This window comes from Quercus suber, unplaced genomic scaffold (genome assembly GCF_002906115.3).
Source record: "Quercus suber isolate HL8 unplaced genomic scaffold, Cork oak 2.0 scaffold_302, whole genome shotgun sequence".
NCBI lineage: Eukaryota > Viridiplantae > Streptophyta > Magnoliopsida > Fagales > Fagaceae > Quercus > Quercus suber.
Genome location: NW_027069758.1, coordinates 821,042 through 839,350, shown reverse-complemented (window position 1 = coordinate 839,350; position 18,309 = coordinate 821,042). Strand labels below are relative to the sequence as shown.

The following is an 18,309-nucleotide window of genomic DNA, read 5'->3' as shown; positions in this document are numbered from 1 at the left end:
AGCTAGACCTACCCAAAGCTAGCAAATCCAAATCAATGGCTCTTAAGTTTGTTGATGATATTGATGTTGGTGGGTTTGATGATGAGCTCTCTGCTATAGAGATTGCGTACCTTGCCAAGAACTTTAGAAACTTTCTTAGGAATAACAACAGAAATGCAAGAAGTACAAACACTGCTAGACCTAGAAACTTTAGGAAGAATGATCCCACTAAGGTTAATAACTTTGAAAAACCTAGAGAAAAAGTTGGTCAATCTTCAAACAATTCTTTGGGTGCTCAGTGTTTTGGGTGTCAAGGGTATGGTCATGTTAAATCTGAATGTCCTACATTCTTGAGATCTAAGGGTAAAGCTATGGCTGTAACCCTTAGTGATAATGAGGTTTTTGATGATGAGTCTGTATGTGACGAGGATGGAAACTTCATTGCTTTCACTGCTACTGCTGTAGTCAATGAAAGCGTGTCTGTTGAAGAGAACCTTTCTGATGGGGAACTCTCTGAGGATGCAGTTCTTCAAGAGGCCTATAATAAACTTTGCAAAGTTGCTGCAAAGGATGCTATGAATGTTGACCTTGGCCTGACGAAAATTGAATCTCTTGAGCTTGATAAGAAGAATTTGCTTGTTAAATTATTTGATGCTAATGATCTTTTGAACCATGTGAAATCTGAGAATATGCTCTTGCTTGATAAAGGTAGAACTTTGGAACATGATTTATCTGTTGCTAGATATGCTAGTTCTAAACTTGATCAAATGTTGAAAGTTCAAAAGTATCCTTCTAACAAATCTGGTTTAGGTTATGTTGAAAGCATCTCTGTGTCTGCACCTACTTCCACGAACTTTGTTCCTTCATCTTCTTTTCAACCTTTTGTGAGTGAGGTTGTGAGTGAAACTGTCAAACCCCCTGTGAGTGAGGTTGTCAAACCTTTAGAAGTTTCACCTCCTTGGAAGACTAGGGTTGATCTGGGAGAGTCTAAACCTAAAGAGTCTACCCTTTTTAAGGACAAGATGCATGGTAAACCTACTTGGGTTTGTCATTTTTGTGGAAAGTCTGGACACATTCGTCCTAACTATTACAAGCTTCAAGCTGCTAAGAGAGCAAACAAACCAAAAGTGCATGTGCCTCAAGCACAAGATCCTATGGCACTCATTGGTGAATTGGTAAAGGAGTTAAACCTTTATTCCAATCCTGGAGTTGGAAATCACTCGAATGTGAATAAGAACTCCAATGCTCGTGGTGCATCTAAAAGGTTTTGGATGCAAAGGACTCGACCTAATTGAGTCTTTCTGACATGGTCCTTATGCTTGATTGCTATTCTCTTTTGTGACCATTGTTCTTTGGTTTTTGTGCTATTTTGTTTCTAGGATTTGCATTGCATAACATTCATGCATTTCATTCTAGGATTTATTTGTTTTCTCTTTTTTTTTTTTTTTAAAAGGAGGAAAGAAAATTGTGTTTGGCATTATTTTCTTGGTTTTNTTTTTTTTTTTTTTTTTTTTTTTTTTTTTTTTTTTTGTTTCTAGGATTTGCATTGCATAACATTCATGCATTTCATTTTAGGATTTATTTGTTTTCTCTTTTAAAGTAAAAATAAAAATAAAAATAAAATAAAAGGAGGAAAGCAAATTGTGTTTGGCATTATTTTCTTGGTTTTTGAAAACAAGGTTGGTCAATTTATTTACTCATAACATGTCTTGTGTACCTTGTTTAGCTTTGATGAGCTTATCTATCGCACTTTACTAGTTGAAGCTTTGTAGTGCATGTTGTGTGGGAAAGATGTTTATGGTGTTTATCACTTTGTCTTAATCTTGAAGTCACATATTATTTGACTATTGGACTTGATCCTTTTGAGAAAGGCATAAATAACCATCTCACCACTATTTACTAGCCAATCATGAACACTTTAGTGCATATCATAAGATTTTGTGCTCGAGAAAGTGTAGCACATGCACAAAAAGAACATAAGGTGTAGCCTCGGTTTAATTGCTTAATGCTTAAAATTGGTGTGTACTATTAGGCTTGATGCCAATTAACATAATTAAAACTGGTGTGTACTATTAGGCTTGATGCCAAATCACATAACTAAAATCTGTGTGAACATTATGAGGCAAAATTCAAGAAACTTACATGATTGCAAGCTTATGTTCTAGGAGATGTGAGAGTTATATGATGTAACTCTTTAGGTGATAGTCTCTTTTGAATTCTTTGTAATGGATTTTGTAGACTTTGTGATTGATTGCTATTCACATATCACCTCGCATGTATCTCAAGTTTTTGCTAGTTGCACACACTACACAAGTTACTCTTTACTAAACACTGTACATGTTATTGTGTGTGTTTTTGATCTGACCAACAAAGTTTGAAAAATACCTTGAGATTTATGCTCAACTGCTTTGTTGCTTTAGAATTTAAAGGGAGAATGGTTGAATTTTTCTTTGAAAATCTGGGCTTAAAAATTGGGTTTTTGAAAAAGCATTTCATCTCATACTCATGCATTTTGTTCATCAATTTTAATACTTTGAGGAGTTTGTGTCAAAAATGTGTTTATTCTTTTTCAAAACTGTGTTTTTTTTTTAAAAAAAAAAAATTTTGTGAGCCTCTGCCTGTTTCGATTGATCCATTCTGTTTTTCGATCGATTAAAAATCTGTTTAAAATCCTTTTAAAAGTCTCGGGTTGATTTGATCGATCGAATGTAATTTTCGATCAATCGAATATCACAAATCAGGTTTTTGAAATATCAGACTTTGACTTGTTCAAATCACTTTTCAAAAAGTTTCAAACCTTTTTCTTTCTCCCTCTAACTCGGTAAGGCTAAAGCTTCTATTTTTTTGTCGTTTTTCTTCGAATCTTTTGCAAGGTTTTTGTCTTCTAAGGCCGGTATGTCCATTTTACCCCTCCTTTGTCTTTTATTTTCAAGTTTCATACATTTTTCATTGAGATTTTTGGACCTATTCTTTTTTGGGGATTTTCATGATTCAACCCTTTTTAAGTGAAATTGATCATTGGGTTTTTGTTGGGATATGATATAAACTTGCTGTTGATGGTTTAATTTGATCAATTTTGTGATTTGTGAAAAATTGAAAATCTAGGGTTTGAAATTGATCCGAATTGGAGATTTTGTTCAATTGAGTTAAATTTGATGAAATTGGCTTGTTGTTTTGATGAAATTGATCATTCTAATTTGTTTTCTAGCATGTGTGATGATCAATTAGTCAATTTTTTTTTTTAAAAAAAATCTTAACAAGTGGTTTTCAATTTTGGGGTTTTTAATTAGAAACTCTATACTCAAGCAAATTTTGTGAAATTGAACTTAAATTGAACTTAGTTTACTGCATTAGAACATGCATCATGACATTGAAAGTGTTCATGTATTATATAGATTTTTGTTCTATATTTTTTTTGTGCTAACTTGCAGTCTGCCTTTGGTTTGTGTTCTTTTGGTTGTACCTTTGTGTCTTTGTTCTTTCCTTAGCACTATGCCTAGGAAGACTAGGCCTCATAGGTCTGTTCCCTCACCTTCTCCTCCCCCACCTTCTTTTGACCGTGAGAGGTTTCCGAGTGAGAAAAACTAAGAGATTTTTGAGAAACTGAACCTTAAAAAGGAAAGATATGGGCTGAGCGTTCTGTTCTTTTGAATGAGCTTGATCCTGCCATTAGGGCAAATTTTGAGCGTCGGGGCTGGATACCTCTGTTGGATATTTTTGATCCTCCTCTTCTAGCTACCCTGATTAGAGAGTTCTTTTCGAACATCTCTATCCGCATCTATGATTCCAACACTTTGATAAAGAGTTAGATAAAAGGTGTAGAGTACACCATTACTCATGCTGTAGTGGCTGATACTCTAGGGATACCTTTGGTCCAGCACCCTGTCTACCCTTGTGATGAATCTCCTCTTTCGAGTGATGTCATGTCTTACATTACTGGGTCTTCTATCTAGTGGAGTTTTGATCCTCGGATCACCATTGCTGAGCTATTTGAGTTGCACTATCTCTTTTTTAGGATAACTTGTCACTCTCTTTGGCCCATTTCTCATCTTCACACCATTCCTCTCGAGCAGTGTGTCTTTTTGTATGCTCTTATTACTGATGCTCCTATCAGTTTTCCTTATTTGTTCCTTCGTTCTTTGAACGAAGTTTATAGGAGTTCATCTTTCTCTCATGCTCTTGTCCATCCTATTTTTATTCATAGGATTTTGTTATATCTTGATCTTGGTGGTTTCCCTTCTTCTAAGCCCGTACATGTTATTGCTTCCATAGGTGCGTCTTTTCTTAGACAGAGGGCTGGCTCTAAACACCATAGGTTTAAGCCTTCTAGTAGCGCACCTCCTCTTTCTTCTTCTACAGTTCCTACTGGTGAGGATGTTCCTGATCTTGTTGGTGATGCTGCTGCTACTAATGTTCCTCCACCTCTTTCGAATGATTTTGATATACGTCGTACCTTGGAGATTGTCATGACCGTTCAGGCGGCTCATGGTTAGATTTTGGTGGACTTGTTTGATGAGATTCGTGCTTTGCGAGCCGACTTAGCGCATCTTCGTTCACCCTCACCACATCCTTTTGATGATGACATGTGATTGTCCTTTGGCATTCCATCACAAAAAGGGGGAGTAGAGTTTTGATACTGTAGAGGAGTTTTTGTAGTTAAGGGGAGTATTTCTTTTGTTTTGCAGAGCTAGTAGAGATATTAGATTGTATTTAGGTGCTTCACTTTGTATTTCATTTTTTTTGGGCTATTCATGATAGGGGGAGTTACATTGTTTTTGATATACATGATTTGTGTTCACTGTTTATTGATTTATATTTATGAGTTATTCATTGATATATGTCTTTATTATGTGTTGTGTGGACCATACAAGAATGTCATATCTGTTTATTTATTGTTTTCTGTCACACATGCGTTTATGCATTTGTTGAGTGTTTCAGGAATATATAGGTTGATTCAATTAAGTTGTTGTCTACACTTGCAACTGATGGATAGTAGTTAGGATTGAATTTGTATTTATGAGCATTATTTTTGTAAAGGGCTTTTATTTATAAACTTTGAGCTTTTAAGTTATGTTTTATCACAGATTGCTAAAGGGGGAGTTTGTTAGGTTCTAAAGACCTAGAATTTGATGTATTTAGAACTCTAATGTGTAATGTTGGCAAATCATGATCAAAAAAATATGTTTAGTATTGTTTAGGCTTACTCAAAGTTGTTTAATTTATATAAAGTTGGAATTGAGAGGCTACAGATGCATTGGTGTATTTTGGCCTGACTCGATCGATCAAAAGTCAGCCAGAATGTTTTTTCTGTAGAATTTCCAACTCAGTCCTATCTCATTAAACGTTTTGGGTTTTCTTTTTTTGCCCTAGGTATATAAGGCAAAACCCTAGCCATGTTTTTGAGAGTTGCTCTGGTTGTATTGTTGCTCATACTTTGCGGTTTGTGTGAATCTCTTGTGAGATCTTTGAGAAGCTTTCCTTCACATAAACTTAGGGTTTTCAAGGTAGAGATTACTTCAACATCTTGATGATCAAATCAGTTGCTGCCATTGGAGCTTAAAGAATAACAAGCGTGGGTGCTTGTATCTTGTGGAGAATCCAAGAAAGAAGGAGTCCATGGATTTGGAGCTTGCATATGGTCATGTCAGTAAGTTCTACTGGTGGGCAGCATTAGGAAGTCAAGCGGGGAGCTTGTAAGTCCTTTTGTATGAACTTTGATTCTTTCAAGATAGTGGATTTAAGTTTACCTTGAGGATAGCTAGGTCAAATCCTCTCCAAGTTTTTACCGTGTGGTTTCCTAGGTCATCATATCTTGTATTATTTACTTTTCCGCTGCTTTATATTCTTGATATGATTGTTTGATTGTGATAACCTAGATTTGCATAATTTGACTAAGTTAATCACTGGACTAATTAACTAGGTTAATCTTGTTGGTTTAAGGGGTCTAAAAACTGTTCAGATTTCATTGAGATTCTAGAGTTGCATGAGACGCTAGAATGACCAAAGTCAAATGGATGCTTTTCGAAATGCCTTTATAAAGTTCTTAAGGGAAAATATTAATAAACTGATACACACACCTTTACAACCTACTGGGGATGCAAATAAGTTGGACCCAGGGGTGGAGGCAAGGGGGTAATTGCCCCCTGTCCTCCCCAAAAATCATATATAATATTAATATTAATATATTATATTACAAAGATTATTTGCTCCACTCAAATGACAAATCGAATTTAATTTATTTTATTATTATATTAGCTTGTCTCATGTGTCCAATTTTACATTCCTAAGGCAACATTTTCTTATAATGGGTCCTACGTAATAAAAAAAAAAATCACTTCGACTGAATATTATCCAATATTACAAAGATTATTTACCCCCACACAAATGACAAATCAACTTTTTATTTTATTTTATTACTATATTAGCTTGTCTCATGTGTTCAATTTCACATTGCAAGACAACATTTTCTTATAATGGGTCCTACAAAATAAAAAACCACTTCGACTTAGTGTATGTCTGGCTAACTTATTTTTTGTCAACTTATTTTATTATTTAGCTTATTTTTACTACTATTCATTGGTCCCAATGTACTATTTCATCTAACGTTTACCTTTACCTACAATATTTTCAGTAAAAATTTTCAATTTCAGCAAAATAAGCGAATTCCAAACAGACCTTTAATATTATACAATATTACAAAGATTATTACCCCCACGTAAATGACAAATCAAATTTTTATTTTATTTTATTATTATATTAGCTTGTCTCATGTGTTCAATTTCACATTCCGAGACAACATTTTCTTATAATGGGTCTTACATAACAAAAATCACTTCAACTAAAGGGGAAATGTTGACTGATGCTTTTAGGATAATAGTTAATGATTCATTTAAAAAAAGTTTTATGAGAAAAGAAGAAAAACAATTAATATTTTGAGAGCTTTTTTCATTTCCTATAAAAGTAGTGTCAAAATTTTCTTAAAATAAATTGTTAACCATTACCCTAAGAACACTCATTAGCATGATTCATTATCTAATATTAGAGAGATTATTTGCTCCCACACAAAAGACAAATCAACTTTTTATTTTATTATTTTAGGTTGTCTCATATGTTCAATTTCAACTAAAGGGGAAATGCTAACTGATGCTTTTAGGATGATAATTAACCATTCATTTAAAAAAAGTTTTTATGAGAAAAGAAGAAAAATAATTAATATTTTGACAGTTTTTTTTTTTCATTTCTGATGGAAATTTAGACCCCTTAAACACACAGATTGCGTAGCCTAGATTAATTAGCCAAGTTATTACTTAGTCAAATTAAGCAATTCTAGGTTAAAACAATCCAAACAATCATATCAAGAATATAAAGCAGCGGAAAATAAATAACACAAGATATGATCACCCAGGAAACCACACGGTAAAAACCTGGGGAGGATTTGACCCACCGATCCTCAAGGCTAACCTGAATTCACTATGAAAGAATTGAAGTTCGTACAAAAGGACTACAAGCTCCCCGCTCGACTTCCTAATGCTACCCACCAGTAGAACTTCCTGACACGACCACGCAAAGATCTCACACGAGATTCACACAAAACAGCAATGTATGAGCAACAATACAATATGGACAACCTTCAAAAACGTGGCTAGGGTTTTATTTATATACCTAGGGTAAAAACATAAAACCCTAAACGTTTAATGAAGTAGGGCTGAGTTGGAAATTCTGCAGAAAATTCAACCTGTGCGATTTTCGATCGATCGAGTCTATTCTTCGATCGATCGAGCCAGGCCGAGAGTCCCAAGTACTTCTGCAGCCACTCGATTCCAACTTTACAATATTAAACCAACTTTGAGCAAGTCTAAATAAGACTAAATACAATGTTTTGATCATGGTTTGCCAACATTACAAATTAGAGTTCTAAATACATAAAATCCTAAGACCTTAGAACCTAACAAACTCCCCCTTTGGCAATCCGTGACAAAACCCTAATTAACAGCTCAAAGTTTTACAAATAAAAAGCCCTTTACAAAGATAATGCTCATAAAATTCAATTCAGCCTAACTACTATCCATAGTTGCAAGTGTAGACAGCAGCTTAGTTGAATCAACCTGTATAATCCTGAAATACTCAACAAACGCATAAACGCATGTGTGACAGTAAAGAGTAAAACAACAGGTATAACATTCTTGTAAGATCCACACAACACAAAATAAAGACATATAAAAATGAACAAGTCATAAATATAAATCAATACGCAGTGAATCATAAAGCAACAAGAATCAATAAAAAATATCATGTATATCAATCAATGTTACTCCCCCTAACATGAATATCCCCAAAAATGATATACAAAGTGAAGCACATAGATACAATCTAAAAACTCCACAAGCTCCTCTAAAACAAAAAAAATCTCCCCCTAACAACAAAAACTCTACTACAAGTCAAAACTCCACTCCCCCTTTTTGTGACGGAATGCCAAAGGGCAATCACAAGTCGCCATCAAAAGGAGGTGGTGAGGGTGAATGAAGACGCGCAAGATCAGCTCGGAGAGCACGCATCTCATCCAGCAAGTCCACCAAAATCTGACCATGAGCCTGCTGAACAGTCATGACAGTCTCCAAAGTACGACGAACATCAAAGTCGGCCGAAGGAGGTGGAGGAACATCAGCAGCAGCAGCATCATCACCAACAGGAATAGGAATATCCTCACCAGCAATACCTGCAGAAGAAGAAGGAGGAGGTGCACTACTAGAGGGCTCAGATCTAGGGTGTTTAGAACCAGCTCGAAGATGAGCGGCCCTCTGTCTAAGAAAAGACGCACCTAAAGGTCCTATCACATGGACGGGCTCAGAGGAAGGAAAGTCATCAAGACCAAGAAAGAGAAGAATCCTATGAATGAAAATAGGATGAACTAGAGCATGAGCAGTAGATGAACTCCTATAAACTTCGTTCAAAGAACGAAGAAAAAGATGGGGAAAACTAATAGGAGCATCAGTAACAAGAGCGTATAGAAAAACACACCTCTCAAGAGGAATGGTGTGAACATGGGAAATAGGCCAGATCGAATGACAAGCTATCCGAAAGAACAGATAGTGCAACCCAGAAAGCTCAGCAGAAGTGATCCGAGGATCAGAACCCCACTGGACAGTAGTACCAGTGACGTATGACAAAACATCGCTAATCTCGGGAGACTCATCATAAGGATAGACAGGATGCTGGACCAATGGTACCCCTAGAGCATCAGCCACTACCCGAGGAGTAATGGTGTACTCTACGCCTCGTATCCAACTCTTAACTAGAGTGTTGGAATCATAGACGCGGATAGAGATGTTCGAATAGAACTCTCTAATCAAGGCAGAAGGTGGAGGAGGATCAGAAACATCCACCAAGGGTAACCAACCCCGACGCTCAAAATTTGCCCTAATGGCAGGATCAAGCTCATCTAATAGCACAGAACGCTCAGCCCAAATCTTTCTCTTAACGGTCAGTTTCTCAAAAGTCTCTTGGTTTTCCTCACTCGGAAACCTCTCACTATCAAAGGATGGAGGGGGTGAAGGAGAAGGTGAGGGAACACTCCTACGGGCTCTAGTTTTCCTAGGCATAGTGCTAAGGAAAGGACAGAGACACAAAGAGAAAAACACAAAGAAACAAGAGAAAACAAAACCAAGGGCAGACTGCAAATTAGCACAATAAATAATATAGAACAAAAATCTATATGATGCATGAACAATAAAATGTTGTGATGCATGATCTAAATGCAGTGACAAATTAAGTTTAATTGAGAGTAATTGGACAAAATTGGCTTGAACAAGGAATTTCTATCAAAAATCCCAAAATTTGAAAAATCACTTGAAAATTTTGGAACAAATTGATGAATTAAGCATTACAAAACACAGCACATAGATTATAATGCTTAATTACACCAACACAACAAGCCAATTTCATCAAATTCAATCCAATTTAACAAAAGCCCCAATTCGGATCAAGAACAAACCCTAGAATTTTCAATTTTTCACAAAACACAAAATTGATCAAATTAACCACCAAGGATCATTAATATAATGTGTCCCCACAAAAACCCAATGATCAATTTCATAAAATAAGGTTTGAATCAACAGAAAATCCAAAAAGAATCAAGTCCGAAAATTACCCTTAAATGCATGGATTTATGCATGAAATAATGAAAATAACATCAAAAGGAAGGGCAAAAGAGTCTTACCGGCTTGAGGAAAGAGAGATTTTGCAAAAACAACGGAGGAAAACGACAAAAATCCTGAGGTGTGGAGCCTTGCCAACGCGGAGAGAGAGAAAAATTTGAAAAAAATTTGAATAGAACCTTTGAAAAAGTCAGAACTGAACTTTTAAAAAGCTTTTCCACGATATTCGATCGATCGAAAATTACATTCGATCGATCGAAAAGCACAGTCATTTTAAGACAAATGAGAGCACTTTTTCGATTGATCGAAAAATAGGTTGGATCGATCGAAATGGGCAGAGGCTCACTAAATTTTGGAAAAATCACAGTTTTTGAAAGACACAAGCCGAATTTTGAAAATAACTCCTCAAAGCATTAAATTGAAGAAACAAAATGCATGAGTATGAGATGGAATGCTTTTTCAAAAACCCAAAATTTTGAACCCAATATTCTTAAACAAATTGCAATCAACCTCCCATTATATTTTCTCAAGCAACAAATATGTTGTGCATAAATCTCAAGATATTTTCAAACTTGGTTGGTCAGACCAAAAACACACACTAGCATGTACAGTGTTTAACAAAGAGTAACTTGTGTCGTGTGTGATACTAGCAAAAACTTGAGATACATGTGAGGTGATATGTGAATAGCAATCAATCACAAAGTCTACAAAATTCATCACATAGAATTCAAAAGAGACTATCACCTAAAGAGTTACATCCTATAACTCCCACATCTCCTAGAACAAAAGCTTGCAATCATGTAAGTTTCTTGTATTTTTGCCTCTTATTTGCATGAGATGGCATTCAGCCTAATAGTACACACCGGTTTGAATTAAGTGAATTGGCATCAAGCCTAATAGTACACACCAGTTTTAATTTATTTTGAGGCTACACCTTATGTTCTTTTTGTGCATGTGCTACACTTTCTCGAGCACAGAATCTTATGATATGCACTAAGGTGTTCATGATTGGCTAGTGAACAGTGGTGAGATGGTTATTTATGCCTTTCTCAAAAGGATCAAGTCCGACAGTCAAATAACATGTGACTTCAAGATTAAGACAAAGTGATAAACACCATAAACATCTTTCCCACACAACATGCACTACAAAGCTCAAACTAGTAAAGTGCAATAAAGTAAGCTCATCCAAGTTAAACAAGGTACATAAGACATGTTATGTGTAAATAAATTGACCAACCTTGTTTTTCAAAAATCAAGAACAATATGTTCAACATAAATTTTGCTTCCTCCTTTTCCCTTTTTTTTTTTTTTTTTTTTTTTTTTTTTTATTTAAAGGAAAACAAATAAATCCTAGAATGAAATGCATGAATGTAATGCAATGCAAGTCCTAGAACAAAGAAAACACAAAAAAAAAAAAAAAACAATGGTCACAAAAGAATAGAGCAATGAAGCACAAGGACCATGTCAGAAAGACTCAAGTATTTCGAGTCTTTTGCATCCAAAACTTTTTAGATGCACCATGAGCATTGGAGTTCTTATTCACATTTGAGTGATTCCCAACTCCATGATTGGAATAAAGGTTTAACACCTTTACCAATTCACCAATTAATGCCATAGGATCTTGTGCTTGAGGCACAGGCACTTTTGGTTTATTTGCTCTCTTATCAGCTTGAAGCTTGTAACAGTTAGGACGAATATGTCCAGACTTACCACAATAATGACAAACCCACGCAGGTTTACCATGCATCTTGTCCTTAGATTTGGTAGGCTCCTTAGGTTTAGATTCTCTTAAGTCTACCCTAGTCTTCTTAGGTGGTGAAACTTCTACAGGTTTAACTACCTCACTCACAGGTGGTTTGACAGTATCACTCACAACCTCACTCACAGAAGGTCCAGAAGAAGAAGAAGGAACAAAAGTAGTGGAATGTGGTCCAGTATCAAAGATGCTTTCAACATATCCTAACCCAGTTTTATCAGAAGGATACTTTTGAACATTCAGCATGTGATCAAGTTTAGAACTAGCAGATCTAGCAACAGATAAATCATGTTCCAAAGTTCTAACTTTATCAAGCAAAAGCATATTCTCAGATTTAACATTATTCAAAAGTTCATTTGCATCAAACAGTTTAACAAGCAAATTTCTCTTTTCAAGCTCAAGAGAATCAATTTTCTTTAGGCCAAGATCAACTTTCATAGCATCCTTTGCAGCAATTTTGCAAAGTTTGTTATAGGCCTCTTGAAGATCTGCATCTTCAGAGAGTTCCCCATCAGAAGGGTTCTCTTCAGCAGATATGCCTTCATTGACTATAGCAGTAGCCGTGAAAGCAATGAAGTTTCCATCCTCGTCACCACCGGACTCATCATCAGAAACCTCATTATCACTAAGGGTTACAGCCATAGCTTTACCCTTAGTCCTTAAGAATGTAGGACATTCAGATTTCACATGACCATACCCTTGACAGCCAAAACACTGAGGACCCAAAGAGTTATTAGAAGATTGACCAGAATTTTCTCTAGGTTTTTCAAAATTGTTAACCTTAGTGGGATCATTCTTCCTAAAATTTCTAGGTTCAGCAGTGTAAGTACCTCTTGCCTTTCTATTTGTATTCCTAAGAAAGTTCTTAAAGTTTTTGGCAAGATAGGCAATCTCTGTAGCAGAGAGCTCATCATCAAATCCACCACCATCAACATCATCAACTGACTTAAGAGCCATTGATTTGGATTTGTTCACTTTAGGTAGGTCAGACTCATAGGATTGAAGAGATCCTACAAGCTCATCAACAGGGATGGAGTCCACATCCTTGCTTTCAGTTATGGCAGTCACTTTGGGTCTAAAGTCTTCAGTTAAAGATCTAAGAATCTTCCTAACAATCTTAGGTTGATCATAGATTTCACCCAAATTAAAAGCAGAATTAACAATATCATTCAGTTTGGCATAAAATTCATCAAAGGATTCATCATCAGACATCCTAATGTTTTCAAACCTAGAAGTTAATTGCTGCAGTTTGTTTATCTTAACTGCCTTTGTGCCTTCATGCACAGTTTGGAGGATTTTCCAAGCAGTATGAGCAACCTCAACATTAGAGATTCTCTTAAATTCCTCCATAGAAACAGCATTAAAGATAGCATTCATAGCTTTGCTATTGAAGCTTGCTGCTTCTTTTTCAGAAGTTTGCCACTCACTCACAGGAGTAGCGGGCTTCTCCCATCCGTATTCAACGGAATTCCAAACCCTTTCATCAATGGATTTCAGGAATGCTTTCATCCTTACTTTCCAATAGGCATAGTTGTTCCCATCAAAATGAGGAGGAACAAACAGAGAGTGTCCATGCTCCATGACAACAGGGGTCAAGGATCAGCTCAGAGATTAAAAATCTCAAACAAAAAGAGCTACCAGGCTCTGATACCACTTGAACGGTTTTAGACCCCTTAAACACACAGATTGCGTAGCCTAGATTAATTAGCCAAGTTGTTACTTAGTCAAATTAAGCAATTCTAGGTTAAAACAATCCAAACAATCATATCAAGATATAATGCAGCGGAAAATAAATAACACAAGATATGATCACCCAGGAAACCACACGGTAAAAACCTGGGGAGGATTTGACCCACCGATCCTCAAGGCTAACCTGAATTCACTATGAAAGAATTGAAGTTCGTACAAAAGGACTACAAGCTCCCCGCTCGACTTCCTAATGCTACCCACCAGTAGAACTTCCTGACACGACCACGCGCAGGCTCCGAATCCACGGACTACTTCTTTCTTGAATTCTTCAATCAGCTACAAGCTCCCCGCTTGCTTTTCTTTTAAGTTCCAATGGTTGCAACAGTAATGATCTTCAAGATGTTGAAATCATCTCCACCATGAAAACCCTAAGTTTTGTGTAAAGGAAAGCTCCTCAAAGATCTCACACGAGATTCACACAAAACAGCAATGTATGAGCAACAATACAATATGGACAACCTTCAAAAACGTGGCTAGGGTTTTGTTTATATACCTAGGGTAAAAACATAAAACCCTAAACGTTTAATGAAGTAGGGCTGAGTTGGAAATTCTGCAGAAAATTCAACCTGTGCGATTTTCGATCGATCGAGTCTATTCTTCGATCGATCGAGCCAGGCCGAGAGTCCCAAGTACTTCTGCAGCCACTCGATTCCAACTTTACAATATTAAACCAACTTTGAGCAAGTCTAAATAAGACTAAATACAATGTTTTGATCATAGTTTGCCAACATTACAAATTAGAGTTCTAAATACATAAAATCCTAAGACCTTAGAACCTAACAATTTCTTATAAAAGTAGTGTCAAAATTTTCCTAAAATAAATTGATAACTATTACCCTAAGAACACTCATTAGCATGATCCATTATCTAATATTAGAGAGATTATTTTCTCCCTCACAAATGAAAAATCAACCTTTTATTTTATTTTGTTTCATTATTTTAGCTTATCTCATATGTTCAATTTCCCATTCCCAAGACAAATCTTTCTTATAATGGATCCTACATAATAAAAATCACCTTGACTAAATGTGACACTACAATCTCAGCCAACATGATTTTGTTATTTTGGACTCTGTGCACGCGAAGATTGACCAGCTTCTGGTTAGAGACTCTTTGAGGTTATTGTGTAACAGACATTGTTGGGATCCAGCAACCTTAACTGCTAGGAAGTTTTATTTGGTTATATATATATATATATCTTATTAACCTTGCAATAGGTCAATAAGATCCCCTGCTGAGTGATCTACATGCTGCATTACTAGATTCTGCCAAAGCACAACAGAACACAAAGGAAAATCATATGCATAGGTTTATCCAGACATTTTGTCCCAAAAGTTAAGCTAGGAAAAGGCACCATCATACACACCAAAAGACGGGGTAACTTGATAACAGCTTTAATACTTTCCCGAGAGGCTGCACCTTCTGGCCAGTCCAATCTACCCCTTCTGACATACTTCTCTGCATGGCGGCTGAAACAGAAACAATTGTAGACATAGATGAACTACTGTTTTCTATAAACATAAAAATGCTGATATAATCAATGGAAGTCGTTGAATGGGAATGCACTAATGGGCCTAGAACCCTTTCCATCATGGCTGGGTGCTCTAAGTTCTCATGTGTCTGTAATAAAGCTTCTCCCTGCAATCAATTGCATTTCTTTATTAGCATTTGTAACACTTGCACAGTACAACCATCTGGCTTACAATTCAACATAGATCTGAGATGTTAGACATACAGAGCACAGTTCTACCAAGATACAACCAATACTCCATATGTCACATGGATAACTCCATCCAAGTCCTGGAAAGACATATAAAGCTTATACCCATAAATTTCAACAAGATATAGAATAGGAAGAACTGGCAAATGAGCAGTCAAAACATTAGTATACCAAGAATAACCTCAGGGGCACGGTAGTGTCTAGTAGAGACAATATAGTTGTGGTCTTGATGCTCATAAGCTGTGCTGCCAAAATCAATAACCTTCATTGCGCTAGACTTTGGCAACTAGCACTACAACAAATCTGACTTTTTTCAAGGGTCAAAACCCTTAAAAAAAGTATTAAAAACCTTGAAAAAAATTATTTTAAGAGTCCAATTGATCCTTGATAACTTTCGAAACATATACCGTCGAAAAGAAAATTTTGAAGGCCTTCGTGGCCCTCAAAACAAGTGCTCTAATCTTATTTTGATGGTCAAGAGTCCCTTAAATAACCTTTTACCAAGGTTTAAAAGATTTATATTTAAACCTTTGATAAATAAGGTTATTTAAGGGGTTTCTTGACCCTCAAAATAAGATTTTATTTTATTTTGAAAAAAAAAAAAAAAACCCACAATCATGCACAATATATATATATACACACACACACACACACACAAATTCACAATTGTTGAGATGATATGCTATGATATTGATGTATAGCAAAAGTTGTATATTGCTACAATTACACTTTTTTTGATCTCTAAACTCAAACCTACAAATTAACAGATTATGGGCCATATACAAACTGCCGATATGTCAATTATTGTTTAAAAGAAAAGATATCAACAACCACACTTTGTACAAAGACCAAATCTATCCAAGAGTTAAAAGTTTTGATATATTTTATTCTTCGTCATCATCTCCAAAGCAAGAAGTTATTAGCTAGTACAATTGAACATTAAAGCCATTATGGGTGCCCTCAAGTTTCTGAAAAAGAGAAAATGATACCAAAAGTTTGTTAATTTCCCCGCAAATATATCTACACACCTTTCCACAATATCAAATTCAAGATACCCACAATTTCAAAAAGAACAAAAAAAGGCACAATAGAGTTCATATATCTAAATAAAACATGCTGATTAAAGAAACGTCATTCAACAAAAAGAATTTTAACATGAAAAGAGAAACTCCTATTCACGTAAAATCTCATCTAAAAGTCAAATTAACCCAATCAATATTTATATGATCTAATTCAATAGTCAACAGGGGCAAGAGTTTTAAATACCCATGTATCTTGAGCAAAATGTCAAGCATTCATCTATCAAATACCTTTTTGCAATAGAACCCTCTAGACAGGTAGGATTACGAACATAGTTCTTTAGTGTTTGCAAGTATCTTTCTATCGGGTACATCCACCTATATTGGACAAGTCTAGCAATCATAGCCTCACCAGCTAGGTGAATAGGTAAATGCATCAGAACATCAAAAAATGATGGAGGGAATATCATTTCCAACTGACAAAGTGCTATTGCAATTTGAGATTCCATTTTCTCCAAGTCATCCACACGCACCTTTGAGCAGAGTTTTTTTTTTTTTTTGGTGAAAAATTTATTTGGTCATTTAGAAAGTGTATTTACTATTTAGTGCATATACATGTTAATTCAGCAAATTAGAAACTCATTGGCAAGCTGAGCAGAAACTTTTCAAAAAGTGACTGCTAAGAATTGTCAGAAACTAGACAATAAGAACAACCCAAAAATAGTATAAGTAAATATCAAATAATGGGAGATCAAGGGGATTCTAACAACAAACATCCAAAGTGCATTCATTTACTTTTGTAGAAGCCCACAGTCATGTCCTTAAATAGGTATTTATGGATGTAGTGTAAGACACGCACACATAGATAATAACATTGTTGAAAGTTCAAAATGTGTATAAAACACCCTTGAACGTTTGGACCCCAAATTATAAAATATCAATTCAAACTTATAATCAAACAATTAATGTGCGGAACATGAACATAAGCCAATTACAAAATTGATAACTAATCTAAGCCAAATATAAACAAATCCACAGCAGTAAATATAAGGCAAAGATAAAGGAAGGAAGATGCAAACACACGGACAACACGCGATGTGTTATCGAAGAGGAAACCGAAGCTCTCGGCGTAAAACCTCTTCGCCGCCCTCCAAGTGGTAAATAATCCACTAAAGAATATAGTTGGAATACATGAACAACAGAATACGCTCCAAGCCTAATCTACCTAAGTACCTAAGCCCTCCAAGCTTCTTGCCTCAACGAGGTTATGCCGAACCTATTTCTTCTTTAGCTTCCCAGATTCCGCTACTATACCATAGCATCAACCAATGTATATTAGTTCCTTCCAAACTGCTTCCCTTAACACCAAATGAACTTTCTCACAAACGTGGGTATGGTGAGATAAGGATTTGGTCAATGGCCTCTCAAGGATGTGACAATGGAGAGGAAGAGAGTAGAGGAATTTGTAGAGTCTCTAAGGTAAAGATTGGGGATGAGGCAATCGTGTTTTTCTTTAAGGTTTCTCTCATAAAATTCTCTCTGGAAGCTCTCTTAAAATCATGGTTATAAGGGTCTATATATAGTGGGGTGAGAAAGAAATACGAAGAGACAGTTTTTGCCAAACAGGGTAAATTGGCGGCTTGGCCTCGCGGCTTGTCATAGTCGTGAGTTCAAGTCGCGACGTAATGGCCTGGCCAGCTGGGGACTTTTGTCCTGTAGTACGACAACTGGCGCGACCCTTCAGCTTCCCTGTGTACATCTCACGTGCTTGCATTTGGCGGCTTGTAGCCGCGAGCCACCCGCGAGTCCTAGCCGTGAAGCTCTGCTTCTTTGCACATACTTGAGCTTTTCTTCACATCTTCTTACACACTACCCTTACAATAATCCCACCTAAATTCAGGGTTACTAAGTGCTAAATTATAAGCAAATTAG

At 36.0% G+C, this 18,309-nt stretch overlaps 1 protein-coding gene across 1 annotated transcript; it reads right to left on the bottom strand.

The window, feature by feature from the left end:
• Positions 1-14,840: 14,840 nt before the first annotated feature.
• Positions 14,841-16,886, bottom strand: LOC112037162 (serine/threonine-protein kinase AFC2). Its single transcript, XM_065782438.1, is given in 6 exon segments — positions 14,841-14,903; positions 15,005-15,166; positions 15,205-15,276; positions 15,374-15,438; positions 15,530-15,644; positions 16,710-16,886. Coding segments are annotated over 6 exon segments (654 nt in total).
• Between the last annotated feature and the right edge of the window lie 1,423 nt (positions 16,887-18,309).